Below are 15,505 nucleotides of genomic sequence, written 5' to 3'. Positions count from 1 at the left end.
TTTCCCACATTGAGTTCACCATTGTCTGACAGGTTTCTTAAGCTCACTATTACCTTTCTCCTCATTTGACCATCTGTCTTTGGTTTTCAAGGTACTGCAGAACAAATTGATCTGAAAATAAAGCACAACTAAACTGGTTAGCAACCTCAGCACATGGCTACCCCTGCAAAAATCACATGGTTCTGCTCTAACTTGGAGTTCTTCTTACATGCCTGAAACACATACACCTGCAAGTCAAATTCCAAGTAGAGTAGCAAAAGCTTTACTGGGTTACTTTCACATAGAGTGCTGCAATACAGCGATTAACTTCACTAGCCATGCTTTGATTCACAAATGCCAGTGTTGGTGTAAAGTACACATGTAGGAGAACCAAATCACAGAACAGTCAGGATGGGAAGCAACCACTGGAGATCATCTAGTCAATCCCCCAGCTAAAGCAGTTTCACCTCCAGCACGCTGCAGAGAACACATCCATGTGAGTTTTGAGTTACCTCCAGAGGACACTCCACAATCTCTCAGCGTGGGAGCAGAGCCAAGTATATGGAAGATTAATCAAGACTAAGATAAAAGCATGAAGCTGATGCCAAGTGTATAAGAATAAACATGATTAAAAGACCAGGTGTTCCAAACAAGTCACACAGGATAATGAATCTTGGATTTGTAAGAAAGTAAGATTAAAGTCAGTGCTGATTACAATTACTTAGAGAAACTATCTGACAGGTGAGTTTGCTCTTTTTTACTCATATAAAATTTTTGTGGCCACATTCCTTAGACAGAAACAGTAGTGCCTGATGAATGGGAAAGCCACAGGATCATATTGCAATCAGACAGACAGTTTTGCAAGAGCACAAGCTACATTTAAAAGTGCTGCAACCAGTATGGCACGCCAATGGCTATCATGTAACTGAAAAACATTTAGCACAACTATTACTACTGGTAGAAGAACATTGTAATTTGTTCCCGGTATACAGCATTTTTTACAGTGCAATGTGGGAGTGAGAGGGGGAATGCTTGCAGGCACAAAAAACATTAGGCTTTGAGATTCCTGATTTTGTTATTGTGACATGGCAGTTCTTACCCTCCGCATTGGCACAGCTCAGACGTTCAGAAGCTACTGTTAAACAAGATAGAGATGAAGGCCAAAATGCATATCATCAGGTTAAAGATGTCCCAAATGACTCTGAGTCTGAAGACTGTTTTGATCCCAGGCTGGTTAATGCAGAGGCAGAACCAGACTTATACCCTCCAGTACCCCCTCCTGCTTTGTCAAAATTTCCACCTCCACTGCTGTTAACTCCTACATTGCCTATGGTCATTGGGCACTGGAACAGGCTGCCCAGAGAGGTGGTTGAGTCACCTTCCCTGGAGGTGTTTAAGTCACAGGTGGACGAGGTGCTAAGGGGCTTGATTTAGTGTTTGATAGGAATGGTTGGACTCGATGATCCAGTGGGTCTCTTCCAACCTGGTTATTCTATGATTCTACTAACCCTTTTATGAAGAAGCAAAACATGAACACACCCTACCGAAACCAGAATCCCACTATAGTGTCATGGACCCTGCCCCTGCAGTGACAGGGACCCCTCTGAAACAGGGAACCCCCCCAAAACAGGGCCATCCCCCATGGCAAGAGACACCCCCCTAAAACAGAGACACATTCATGAAGGTTTGCCTTACCAAGTTTTTGAAGAGCTTAAAAAAACATATTACGGAAAATGGATTACAAAATAAATTCAGTGTAGGAATAACAGAGGCGATAGGTGCGGCATATATAATGACACCATGGGATTGGAAAGTATTAATGAAAACGATATTATCCTCAGTGCAATACGCAGTTTGGCAAATAGAATGCAATAACTTACTGTCAGACAGACAGTTTTGCAAATAGAATGCAATGACTTACTAACACAGAAAGTGATGCACAATTTGAGCACAGGAATACCAATTCATCAGGATATGCTAATAGGCACAAGACAATACATAACTGCACAGAAACAGATAACCCTGGATAGGCAGGTTTTTGAACAAGCTTCACATATTGTGGTAGCTACATGGAGATAAGTGCCTCAGGGCAACATACAGGATCTTGTACAACACAGAATCATAGAATCACCAGGTTGGAAGAAAACCACTGGATCACTTGAGTCCAACCATTCCTATCAAACACTAAACCATGCCCCTCAGCACCTCATCCACCCGTGCCTTAAACACCTCCAGGGAAGGTGACTCAACTACCTCCCTGGGCAGCCTGTTCCAGTGCCCAATGACCGTTTCTGTGAAAATATTTTCCCCAGTGTTCAGCCTAAACCTCACCTGGCGGAGCTTGAGGCCATTTCCTCTTGTCCTGTCACTTGGGAGAAGAGGCCAGCATAAGACAAGTTTCTCAGGAGCCCTATTTGACATTTATAGATAGATTGCAAGGGGCAATTACAAGGCAAGCAGATAACTCTGAAGCCACTAAAGCTTTGCTATTTCAGTTAGCTTTTGAAAACACTAACAGTGACTGTGAAACAGCACTAATACCATTGAAAGGAAAGGCAACTGACACAGGAGAATATATTAAAGCACATCAAAACATTGGAACCGCAACTCACAGAGCACGTCAGTTCTCACTACTGCATTATCTTAATTGCAAATTAATCAGAACACTGTAAGATGATATAATTGTGAAAAACAAGGACATTTAAGCAGGGAATGACCTTAAAAGCAGCAGATGTGTAAGAATAAGAAAACTGCACAGCTTTGTCCCCGATGTCAGAAAGGATATCGTTGGAGTAATCAATGCAAACCTGAACTTCACAAAACTGGGCAACCTCTCTTGGGAAATGGGAAGAGGCCATGCAGCCCAGTGCCCCTCAAACCAACACGGTTTGAAAGCAAAGACTGGCTGCAAAGTAATGACAGCCATCAGTACCGTACTGAGTTATCACCCATTCACATGTCCAACAAGCCAATATCGAATTGCCTTAATATGGAAATTTCATCTGTTCTATCAACACCAGGAGAGCAGACAAGGAGTAATTAGCAATTTAACGTTTGTCTCTGCTCCCAGAATAGCTGATGGAGGCATTGTTTGAAATACAATCATGATTCCCCCTGCAGACTTACCTTTACGTAAGATCCCCAGAGGTAACAAAAGGGATGTGATAAATCTTAACCGGGCACCTTGTAGATGATCAGAACATGTCATACAAAGCAAAACTGATTTAAAATTCTGAGACTGGGATCCTCACAGAAACCTCATACATAATTCCTTGAAAGCTGTACATTTTTCTGGGGTGACTTAACGAGATGTTGAAGTGGTCAGAAGAAGGTCTTTCAGGACTTGTGCTACATGCCCAGGTTAATGACAGTTTTAGTTCGAATTTTGTGAAGCTTTGGATATTGGTCTTGCCATTTAGACTCAGCACATAGAGTCTATACAAAAAAATAAAACTCAGTATTCTTTAAACTCAACCAATTTTCATGATGACTCTTGTTACTTGTACCTTATGTTTTTGTTGCTGCATCTTGGATTAGTATTTCCAAAACAAATCCTACCTTTAAACTCACCTTACAGAACACATATTATTTTAGCTGCATTACACAGGCAAATATCTCTGAATTAAACAGATCTGCCATAATACCAATGAGACGAAGGCTGATATGTGGCTCCCTGGAAATATGTCTCAGCAGAGGGAAGAGGATTCAGGCCTAAGTCAATTAGCAAAGGCACTTAAACAACCCTAACAATGAAGAATACACTTTATAGGTTGGCTCGTTTCATTTATAGTATCTGCAATGATTATCTTAGCTACTGCAGCTATTGCTACTACAGCTTTAGCAGTCTGTACATACTGCACACAAAATAGCAGGAGTATCGAGTAATGTAACACAAGAACTAACTATGCAAGTAAATATCCATCAGCAAGTATTAATGCACTTAAGACTGGAAGCAGGCATGATATGGTTAGGTGATAGGCAGAGTGCCATGGCTAATCAAATGAAATTACAATGTGATGGGGAATGTAGAGAAAAAAATGTGAGTGTTACACCATTAGTGTGGAATGATAGTGTATATACACGGGATCAAATTAAACAGCATGTTCAAGGCACTTTTTCAACTAACATAGATGGTATGGTTCAAGATCTGACCCTTGCTTTGCTAGGACAAGCGGCAGCACTACAAGAGTTAGTACATTAAAGCGTAACAGATGACATTTCTAATAGTGTCAAATGGCTGAGCCCCAAAAAATTGGTGTACCCAATTAAATTTACAAATTTCGGCATTTGTTGGTATCAGCTGCACCTATGTTGTTTTTATGCTTGTAGCACTCGAATCACCTGGAGAATGATGAAAGATCTCAGAAGAACTGAAGGTCCTTTGATACACTTGCTGAGAAGCCAATGGTCCAAAAAAAAGGTCGGGAGGGGAGATGTGGGAGCAATGCCAAGTATACGGAAGGCTGGGAAAACTCCCTGGGAATGTATGGGTATGGGGACGTGAATCAAAACAGTCACAGGTGTGGGTGTGAAAAAGAGCAATGTTTGACATTCTGTTTGGCTTCAGTTCAGGAACCAGGAAGCTGTATAAACTGGCCTGAAAAAGAGGAGCTAGTGCGCTCTCCTAATTTTTGCTTCTGCATGCCGTGCCGATTAAAAGAATATACCTAGAGAAAAGATGCAAAATCTGCATCTCCTTCATCACTGCACTCAGGACAGCCTGTTCCAGTGCTCTGTCGCCCTGAAAATAAGGAAGTTTTTCTTCATGTTTAGGTAGGGCTTGCTGTGTGCCCGTTTGTGCCAACTGCCCCTTGTCCTATCACTGGGCACCACTGTAAAGAGTCTCGTACCATCCTCCTGTCAACTGCTCTTCAGACATTTAGAAACATTGACAAGATCTCCAGGCAAAACAGACCCAGGCTTCTCAACCTTTCCTTGCAAGAGAGATGCTTCGGTCCCCTAAGCACCTTTGGGGTCTTCCACATACGTATATAGTATGTATTAATGTACTATGTACACACTGAAAAGGTATACATACTACAGTATGCGTTTATGGGCCAAGATGAAATGTCTTGAGCATCTTATGATACCCTACAGACAGCTCAATATTTTGAAGTCCTCAGTTCCATTAAAATCACAACTTCAAAGTAACTATGAGCATGCTATGGAATTATCAGTGCTACAGACTAGGAGATGTCTGGTTGGAGAGCTGCCTGGAGGAGAGGGACCTGGGGGTGTTGGTTGACAACCAACCAAACATGAACCAGCAGTGTGCCCAGGTGGCCAAGAAGGCCAATGGCATCTTGGCTTGTATCAGAAACGGCATGACCAGCAGCTCCAGGGAGGTTATTCTCCCTCTGTACTCAGCACTGGTGAGACCACTCCTTGAATTACTGTGTTCAGTTCTGGGCCCCTCCCCACAAGAAGGATGTTGAGGCTCTGGAATGAGTCCAGAGAAAAGCAACAAAGCTGGTGAGGGGGCTGGAGAACAGGCCTTATGAGGAGCAGCTGAGAGAGCTGGGGTTGTTTAGCCTAGAGGAGGCTGAGGGGAGACCTCATTGCTCTCTACAACTACCTGAAAGGAGGTTGTGGAGAGAAGGGTGCTGGCCTCTTCTCCCAAGTGACAGGACAAGAGGGAATGGCCTCAAGCTCCGCCAGGGGAGGTTTAGGCTGAAGACTAGGAAAAAGAATTTTACAGAAGGGGTCATTGGGCACTGGAACAGGCTGCCCAGAGAGGTGGTTGAGTCACCTTCCCTGGAGGTGTTTAAGGCACAGGTGGATGAGGTGCTGAGGGGCATGGTTTAGTGTTTGATAGGAATGGTTGGACTCAATGATCTGGTGGGTCTCTTCCAGCCTGGTGTTCTATGATTCTATCACAGCCGCCATTAAGACTATTGTTCTACCTCTCCTCAGCAGAAAGATGGCACCTTATAAAGCAGCCAACAGGAGCTGTATGTTTCCAATACACTGCACTATACTAACACAACCCCTGCATGGTATGTCCAGAATTTCACATACCATGCTCTTTAAAACAGTAGCAGCATCTTTTACTGACTTTAGTAATATTTACATACCACATTCACATTTCTTCCCAAAAGACACGAAAACTACTAAACAATTGTATCTTCCGGTTTCAAATGCCTTGGCAAATCACCGTCTACAGAAGAGTGTTAATAGCAGACTAAAATAGTGTACATACTTAAACTCCATAGAACACCACTTTAACTTGTCTCAGTAAGACACATCAGACACAGAAGATTCCTGCATGCTGCATCTTTATTGTGCGAATATTGTTCAGAGCATTTATCACCCATCATTTGACACAAATTGAGAAGAAAAAAAAAAAAACAACACATTAACAGTGGCTACATTGATCAGCAACATATTAAATCTATTTGGTGGTGATTTATATGCATGCTGTTAACTCTTGTGGTGTAAAAATCTTAGCCAGGAGGCCAGCCCAACTGACGACCACCCAGAACATGGAGATGTACATGATAGACAGACTGCCCACCCTCAGGTCCTTCATTCACAACCATCCGGAATCCATTGGTGAGGCCCAGGTTAGCAGCACACTTCTTGCCAACAATCATTAAATGCCCAAGAAGCTGGAGAAGGGAAACAAAAAAAAAACCAAAAAACAACAAAGAAAACACACAAAAAGGGGAGAGGGCAGGAAAGGAAGGAATGAGAGCAAAGAACCATTCAGATAAGCCAGTAAGGCAATTCTTATTAATTCAGCTACTGCTCTTCAAGTTGTCTGCCAGCAACTGACACTTTCTAATAGAAGATATGAAGTCTTACTATGCATAATACAGGGGAAAAAAAAGCTAAAGAATTTTTTCAAGCTAGACAGTAACAAACTGCAAAAGTGTACAGAAGTTAAATTTATCTCATGGTTAAAGCCCCCACTACTACTTCATGCAACAGATATACTTCCAGTGGAAAATAAACTTTATCTTATTATGTAAAGGTTTGCTAACTTTCCCTTTCTTCACCTTTGACTGCCAAAACCCACAAGCTCACATTAGAGTAAGTACTGCTGTCTGTAAAGAATGAAGAGAAAGGCTGTACTTCAAAGTAAAGCATTTTGCACTGCAAATACAAACCCAGAGATACATTTTGCTTAGTATCACTACTTTTACTGGAAAACCTTAGCTTTGCTCCCTTTCTAAGCTACAGGAAAAGGATTACAGTTATCAGAAAACTACTTTTCCTTTTGAAGTGTCAAAGGAAAAGAGGGAGAGTCTAGTAAATTACAAACTAATCAGAGGTATAGTTTGTTGTTCAGAAAGCTTCTAGAGTACTTACAGATTCATCAGAATCTTCTGCTTCAGATAATCTCACAATTGGTTTCTTAGGAACCACTAGGAAATGTGTTGGAGCTTGGGGTGAAATATCGTGGAACGCGAGACACTGGAGGAAGGACAAACAATTAAAACATAATTTCCTTCAGAAAAAGGCAGGAGTATTAGCAAATCAATATGCCCTATAAAATACACATTTAAGCAGATTATCAGATACCCAAATATAAGTAGAGATGTTGACTTTTCTTAAGTGACATATTATTCAAAGTCCTCCAATTTCTAAACTCAAAACACCTACTTACTAAGACCTGCCAGTATGAAAAAGATAGTGATTATTCTCTGTTAAGTATTATTTAAAAGCTATCGTCTTCTCAGCAAGTTAATATGCAGCTGGGCTCAGGATTTGTTATTTCCACATATCACAGAATCACAGAATAACCAGGTTGGAAGAGACCCACCGGATCATCGAGTCCAACCGTTCCCATCAAACACTAAACCATATCCCTCAGCACCTCATCTACCCGTGCCTTAAACATCTCCAGGGAAGGTGACTCAACCACCTCCCTGGGCAGCCTCTGCCAGTGCCCAATGACCCTTTCTGTAAAGAATTTTTTCCTAACGTCTAGCCTAAACCTCCCCTGGCGGAGCTTGAGGCCATAAACATATATGCATAACAACTAACAGGCTTGATGGCAAGCATGCCTATAAAAATACATTTATGCTTATTTTTTTAATTAATGCCTCAATTAATGAAGCATATAACAAAGAGTTGCTAATCAGCTTCCAGTTATGTCTGAATACTGCCTTGGGCAAAGAGAGAAAGGCAATTTCAAAGAAGTTGAAGCTATGTGATTGAGTTCATATTACATTTCTGCTCTCAATAACATCAAGTATTTCAGAAAAAAGATATTTCAAAATAATGTATTAAGGCTGGCTTCTCAGCCATTCTCAAATTGAGGGAAAGGCATCACGTTTGGAATACGAACTATCTGTAATAAGTAGTTGATTCCCCACTAATTCTATGTAAGTACCAAAACTAATAAGAATTTGCACGGAGCACCTAACTACATCAAATAAATCTCAAATTAGAAACTTCCAATAGATAAAAGAACTAGAAGAGAAAGCAAACAAAAAGGAAGCACATAAATCAGGCAAGCAGCACCTTCAGTGAGTCTGTATTCCACACTGCAGCTGATCCCTCATTTCAAAGCCGAAAGTCCCCATTAATGCTCATTATTTCAATGAAAAGAAAAGAAGGGCTTATACTGGATACTAAGCTAGTTTACATCTCGGAGATAACAGATGCATTTTTTCATACCTTAACCATTTCACTTTGTTCCTAGCAAGCTGTGGTGCACCAGCATCACTGAAACCCACAGATCCAAGTCACCACAGAAACTGATTTTTGCAGCCTGCAGGATGACCAGTTCCAGACTTTTGTGAAGAGCACAAAAAGCTGTAATTCTCTTTAATTCTTTAGTTCAATAATCGTTTCGGAAGTTCATAACCACAGGCTGGCAGTCACAGCTGCATAATCTCCATAACGCCATGGAGAGGAACATCACGATCTGCACTTTGTATGTGCAGAAACAGCTGGCTATGGCACATTTTAGACATACACTCCCAGAATGGACAAGGACTCTGTCTGCAGGACGTTAACCCCAGGTTTCACGACCACGCTCCTACCCAGGGCGCAAGGACCTCTAACCCTCAGCAGTAAAGCCCATACAGCTTGCAATGCCGCAGTACTGAAAACGCCAGCAAATAAACACCCTAAGGCTGGTTTTGAAGTTTCATTTAGCAAGCATCCCTTCTCATGCCTGGGCAACGTGAGGGAGTGATCTCCATCAATCACGTACAGTGAGACATGAGTTGGAAACAGAATATATTTCCCACTTACACATGTAAGTTTTCCCAGAAATTTTACACATATTCTATTACTCTCTAGGGACTAATTTCAGTGTTATAATGAACTTCATAACAGTCAAATCCCTTGCTAATTTGGAGCTTTGGAGCCAGCTCTCTGCCTGACTTTGCAGTTGAGATAGGGAGAGACTGCATGCAGAAGTGACTGAAAAAACACATCCATTCAGTACAGATTGTACTTAACACGGGATATTATCATCTCCAAAGAATGACCAGTGTCTGGAAAAACACTACTTGAAAAACATGCTGTAAAAAAAAAAATGCTATAAAAGACATGCTATATAAAAAAGAAAACATGCTATAAAAAAGAGTTATACAATCATAGAATGGTTTGGGTTGGAAAGGACCTTAATGATCATCTAGTTCCAATCCCCTGCCATGGGCAGGGACACTTCCCACCAGACCAAGCTGCCCAAGGCCACATCCAACCTGGCCTCGAACATCTCCAGATATGGGGCAGCCATGACTTCCCTGAGCAACCTGTGCCAGCATCTCACCACCCTCATCGTGAAGAATTTCCTCTTTATGCGCAGTCTCAACCTTCCCCTCCCCAATCTACTGCCATTCCCCCTAGTGCTATCACTACAAGCCTTCGTAAAAAGTCCCCCCCCAGCTTTCTTGGATGTCCCCTTCAGGTATTGAGAGGTCCCTATAAGGCCTCCTTGGAGTCTTCTCTTCTCCAGGCTGAACAACCCCAACTCTCTCAGCCCGCCCTCGTACGGGAGGTGCTCCGCCCTCTATAACGCGATCTAAGAACGCAAAAAACATGCTCTAAGAACCCAAAAACGTTCTATGAAAAAGTGCTATTAAAAACGTGTTATGAAAATTGTATTTTAAAACATGCTTACGGAATGCTAATAAAAAAATACTTAAAAATGCTAAAAAGGTGCCTTAAGGAAAAAAAAAAAAAAAGCGGTGTAAGCAGCATGCTAGGAGAGGCGGGCCGTGCGCCCTGCGCGGCTGCCCTCGCCCCGCGGCCCCGCGGCCCCGCACCCGCCCGCACCTGCTCGTCCTCATAGATGATGTTGGCGGGGATCTCCTTGCGGATGATCTTGCCGAAGATGGTGTCTCCCCCGGGCCGGGCAGCCTGAGCCTTGCTGATCTCGTCGGCCATGGCGGCCAGGGCCGTGCGCAGCGGCGAGGGGCGGTGCGCAGGGCCCGGCACCGCCCGGGGGAGGCGGGGCCACACACGCGGCGGCACCCGAAGGCCTCGTTCCCCCTGACCGGGAGGTGACCTCTCCGCTCCCGCCGAGGCCCGCATCGCCATCCTATAAGCGTGAGACACACTCATTTACTGGTAATATTCTGAAAAGGACAAAGTCTTCAAAGGAAAGACAATAACACTTTCATTTTACAGTTCAGCGCTGAACAGGATCCTCTTCTAAAATAAGCCGTTCTATCATACAAAAGCAGTGGTTATATAAACCAGTTTTAGACAAAACCATGTAGGTCCCCAAAGAATGCTTATTTTTTCAGGTTATCCAACCATGCCTGGAGACTACCTTCAGGTTATCTCTTGGCCTAAGACAACTACATCTTACAAGAAAATTAAGCATATCGATAACATTCTTGCAACTCTTCAGAGAGTGTTTATTCTTTCACATTATTTATCCATGTCTGGAGACTGTCTGCATATTACTTCTTGATGCAAGACAGGTTTATATGACAAGATAATTGAACATACAAACCAGCTACAGTAAAATGTATCAATTAATTCTCATATAAGTCTTTGTGAGGGACTGTACCACCTGTCTGGAGTTCAGTGATAAACTATTTTTGGATGTTACGAGGTTGCTGCAGGTGAAGTTTTTGCGGATACTCTGGTGCTCAAAGGGATTGGAGCCATGATGTTATGTTGACATTAGTGCAGTCCCAGACCAGCTGAGAAGGAGCTCCAGTTATGATCTGCTCCTGCATTCTCTTATACTCTCTTCTGGAGTGATAACGTTTGGGGTATCAGTCAGCCCAGCTCCTTGTCTTCTTTACCTTTCATCAGTGGCACCAGTAAGAGACGCAGTGGGTTGCTTTGTCCCCTGCCAGTGCAACCTCCACCTATGCATAGGGATCCAGAAAACTCCAGGGTCATACATTAAGCCATTTGCAACACACGAATCCCACGGTTTCCACATCCATAAGTCATCCAACTACAACATATATTGGTCTCTATTAATAGACCTTATTAATACTTCTGGTTTCAGGATCACCTCTGATTCTTTGTTTTGTGGCTATGGTGAAACTCTGCATACCTGAGTCGATATGCAGGAGGTGGTGACCAAAGGCCGATTTGGTCATCCTGATAGGCAAATGAGTGGTGAAGACATAATGTCTAGCCCATTCCCCCCACTCATCCTTGCTGCACACATGGGCTTTGATGTGGCCACTGATATGGAGTGGCCACCAGACCTTGGTCTCACTCCCCTCCACCCCGTCACTCAGCAAAGCAGTAGCCCTCTTCAGCAGCTTCAAGGGAAGTGATATGTCAGGCTAATAAAATATGTGGAATATTTTGATTTAGGCTAGGGTACAGTTGCATATTGTCTAAGCTGTTGTGGTTTTTGGAAGTTACACAAAATGTCCTCAAAAAATGTTTATTTTTTTAGGTTATGCAACTATGTCTGGAGACTCCCTTCAGGTTATCTCTTGACCTAAGACAACTACATCTTATTAGACACCAGTTCCTAGAGGTGTTTCCTGTTTTTTTTCCAAACCTTCAGGATCAGTGACCTTGGTACAATTGTTATTATATTTGGACCAATACCAAGGTTTCTTTTCCAGGCCACCAGGTCCCGTGGGTATACACCCATTTACAGGGGTTCTCTCTTACCCACTCTCCATACCTTATATAACTTAAGTATTCTGTACAAATTACTTGGGAACTTAGGATCCACCCCAATGGGCTCGTCCTTTCTTCTGAACTAAATGAACGATTCCATTTTAGTATCTGGAGAGGACCCAGACTGGTTCCTTTCCAGGGTCATTCTTCAGTCATTAAAGGACCTCCATATTCCCAACAACCAGACACATTTATTTCCTTGTCTATTTTTTCAGCCAGATCTACGAATAAATTATTTCTGAAAGTGGGGAATCCTAGTTGCTTTTGCAATTCCTCTCGGATTTCATTATATAATTGCTTACTGTCTTTTGACTTCTCCAACTGGTCAGAGTTTGCTAATCGGTTACTGTCTTCTGGTTTCCCTGACAGGACAGAGTTTGCTAATTGCTGTGTCCTTTTAGTTCTTTATGGATAGTATTCTGCAGAGTTAGATAGCCAGCTGTACAAGTTCCTGTCCAGTTTTGCAGCAAGGTTTTCTAGTGTATCCCTCTCCACATAAACACCAGTATCCATACGGTAATTTACAATATGATTGGTTCAATAAGGATACTCCTGCACCTACGACATCAAGTTTATGAGACATTGATGAACTGCAGTTTTCTCCCTGTACCCACGCAGCAATGTGACTAGTTATTTTCCCTGGATTATCAAGATCCAAACCGCAACCTGTTCCAGTAACATTCCTAAATCCTATTTTTCCCTATATCGCTTTGCTCTACAAAAGGAGTCTGACTGGGATTTAATATTATCAGATCAAGTCTTGGCCCTTTGCCAGACACTACTTCTTTCCCAAATTTACACTGCTCATTCCTTATTAGGGTCAACCACACCTCTGGACCACATGTCCAATTTGAAGATGCCACTCCAAGCAAGAAAATTTTCGTATTTCCTTGAGGGAGTTTTATACATATCCAACATTCAGATAAGTTAGCAGCGGTTACAAGTTGTTGAGTCGTATTAAGATACACATTTTCAATCCAAGCAAAAGCACTTAAAATATTAAAAACAATCACATAAAATATAAACATTATTAGGTTCATTTTAAACACAGCTTTAGTGGTCCTTATGAAATCACTTTCCAGTGTAAAGATCCTTTCCACTTTTCTGCCACTTGCTCACATAAACAAAAAATTTTAACACATACCCAGTCTCCCAGGTTTAAAGGGGTTGATGGGATAATTCAAGCCCCTTGCCCTGGTACCCAAAATATTGATTTGTTTCAGCTGTTTTCCTAATGCCATTATACATTGTTTTCCTAATGCCATTATACATTGTTGTTTTATCAACAACAATCAGATGATTCATTTTCTCCACCTGGCCACTAGACTGTGATCAGTATGGAGTGTGCAATTCCCAAACAATCCCTAATGCTCTACTAACCTATTGTACTATTTGTGCACAAAAACGAGTTCCTCTATCTGACAAAATAATCATCTGTACCCTGAATCAGGATATTTCATTCAACAAAACCTTTGTCACTTCCCCTGCCTCATTTGTCCAGCAAGGAAAGGCCTCTGGCCATCCAGAAAAGGTATCTGTGAATACTAACAATTATCTGTACTCCCCTTTTCCTGGGAGTTCAGAAAAATAGATTTGCCAACCCCTTCTAGGCACGTTTCCTTTCCTAATTATTCCTAATGGTATTACATTTAACATATTTCACACTGTTGAGTCACTTGCTGAACCATGGTAAATAAAATTCCTCCCTATCCATTCCTGATTTAGGTATTTATATAAAGGGTCTGGTTCTGAATGGGTTTTATCATGTTACAAGTTCCCAGACCAAGCTGGCAGGTACAATAGTTCTGCCATCTTTTAATTGTGCCCACTTCTGGGAAGGCACGTGTCCTCCAAGTTCTTGTATTAATTCCCGAACAGACATGGAGTATCTAATATCTTCCTGATTTTCTAAGTTTTCATTTCTGTTATCTAGGATTAGAGCTAAAATTTGCCCTTCTTGCATTCTTTTGCCGCTCATTTAGCCTAACAATTGGCCCATCTATTACCTGTTTCCTGGTCAGTGTTACCTCTCAGGTGCCCTAGACATGGCATGATGGCAACTTTGGTTGGTAATTGTACTGCCTCCAACAGGCGAAGTATTTCTTCAGCATGTTTAATCTGTTTTCCTTGTGCTGTCAGTAGCCCTCATTCCTTTCCAAATCACTCCATGAGTGTCGGAAACGACGGGAGACATGCACATCAGATGATGATCAACAAGTCTCAATTTATTAGGGATAAAGCGATGACATATATACACTAGTTAATTAGCTCATACATATTGCAAAATAAAGGCTCATCATTGGTTACATTATTTTAGTCATTTACTACAAAAGGTCTAAATATAACACAATACTGCATTATTCTGTTACCACGGCTATTATAATTATCTAAACATCAGGTTCTTAAAAAAGAACAACTACAAGCATGATTATCTCAGTCTAACTACGTTCTGTACTATGATCTAAGCGGCTTTGAACTTGCTAAGCCTTGCGTTTCGGCCATAACTATTGTAAAACAATAACTAAGCTTAGGTAGCCAAGCTTCGAGGGGCCTCATGACCTTTTTCTTGTAACCAAGTGCTCACAAGGTCATCCACATTTCCCCCGTTTTCTTTAAGTAAGAAAACATTGGCCTGTGACTTGTGGATTAAGTTGAGGACTAAGTTCTGCAAACAAGTCAGCAAACAAGGTAACAGGATGATTATGAACAGTATCACAATCCCTACACCTAATGCATACATAATAAATGTTCTGAGCCATGGACCCAGTCCAAAAGAGGACAACCACTTGTCTAAGGGATTAGAGACCACTTTGATATTTCGTGTGTGATCTCGTAACCATTGCAGGTGCTGGTGAATTGACTTAGAATTAGAAGACAAATTAAAACAACACATTCCCTCAAAATCTTCACAACCATGACCTTGAGCCAATAGTAAAAAATCAATGGCAGCTCTGTTTTGTAAAATTTGGTGTCTCAAACTATCCATATCTTGTGCCATTTCAGACAAAATTTCAGTAGTTACATTAGATTGTTTTACAATCCAACATGCCAATTTCCCTAAAGTATTCAATGCATGTGCTGTACCCACACCAGGTACAAGGGATGCAAAAATTCGGGCTGTCGGACCCCAAAGTTCCACTTGATCATTACAGTCAGGTGATAACGCTGCTATGGAGCGTTTGAGACGATGGTTAGGAAAAAGAGAATGAATTTCAGACACATTTGGGGCAAATAAAGCCAGTTTTCCTAAGTAACAGGGGCCTCCCATAGGGTTTCGGGGAATTCCTTGCCAAGCACGGTCCCCACATACCAAATAAAGATCATGGGGCAATTTCATCGCAGTGCGGTTTGCCCAAATTATGGTCTGATTCTTCGCCCATCCATAAGAAGGTCCACCACACATATATGTGGCATCCCAAAAAGGCCATTCTTTAGGTGTTAACCACATTAGTTTGTCAGT

General features: G+C 41.9%; 1 protein-coding gene across 1 annotated transcript; it reads right to left on the bottom strand.

Moving 5' to 3' along the window:
• Positions 1-6,237: 6,237 nt before the first annotated feature.
• On the bottom strand, positions 6,238-10,356 carry HINT1 (histidine triad nucleotide binding protein 1). Its single transcript, XM_069879843.1, has 3 exons — positions 10,216-10,356; positions 7,291-7,395; positions 6,238-6,587 (listed from the first exon to the last, which is right to left on the bottom strand). The coding sequence occupies exons 1-3, from the start codon at positions 10,324-10,326 to the stop codon at positions 6,423-6,425; spliced, it is 381 nt and encodes a 126-aa protein (XP_069735944.1). The 5' UTR covers positions 10,327-10,356; the 3' UTR covers positions 6,238-6,422.
• Positions 10,357-15,505: the final 5,149 nt, after the last annotated feature.

Source organism: Phaenicophaeus curvirostris, chromosome Z (genome assembly GCF_032191515.1).
Source record: "Phaenicophaeus curvirostris isolate KB17595 chromosome Z, BPBGC_Pcur_1.0, whole genome shotgun sequence".
In the NCBI taxonomy this organism is placed as follows: Eukaryota; Metazoa; Chordata; class Aves; order Cuculiformes; family Cuculidae; genus Phaenicophaeus; species Phaenicophaeus curvirostris.
The sequence above is the reverse complement of the archived record's forward strand: the minus strand, read 5'-3'. Positions and strand labels throughout refer to the sequence as shown.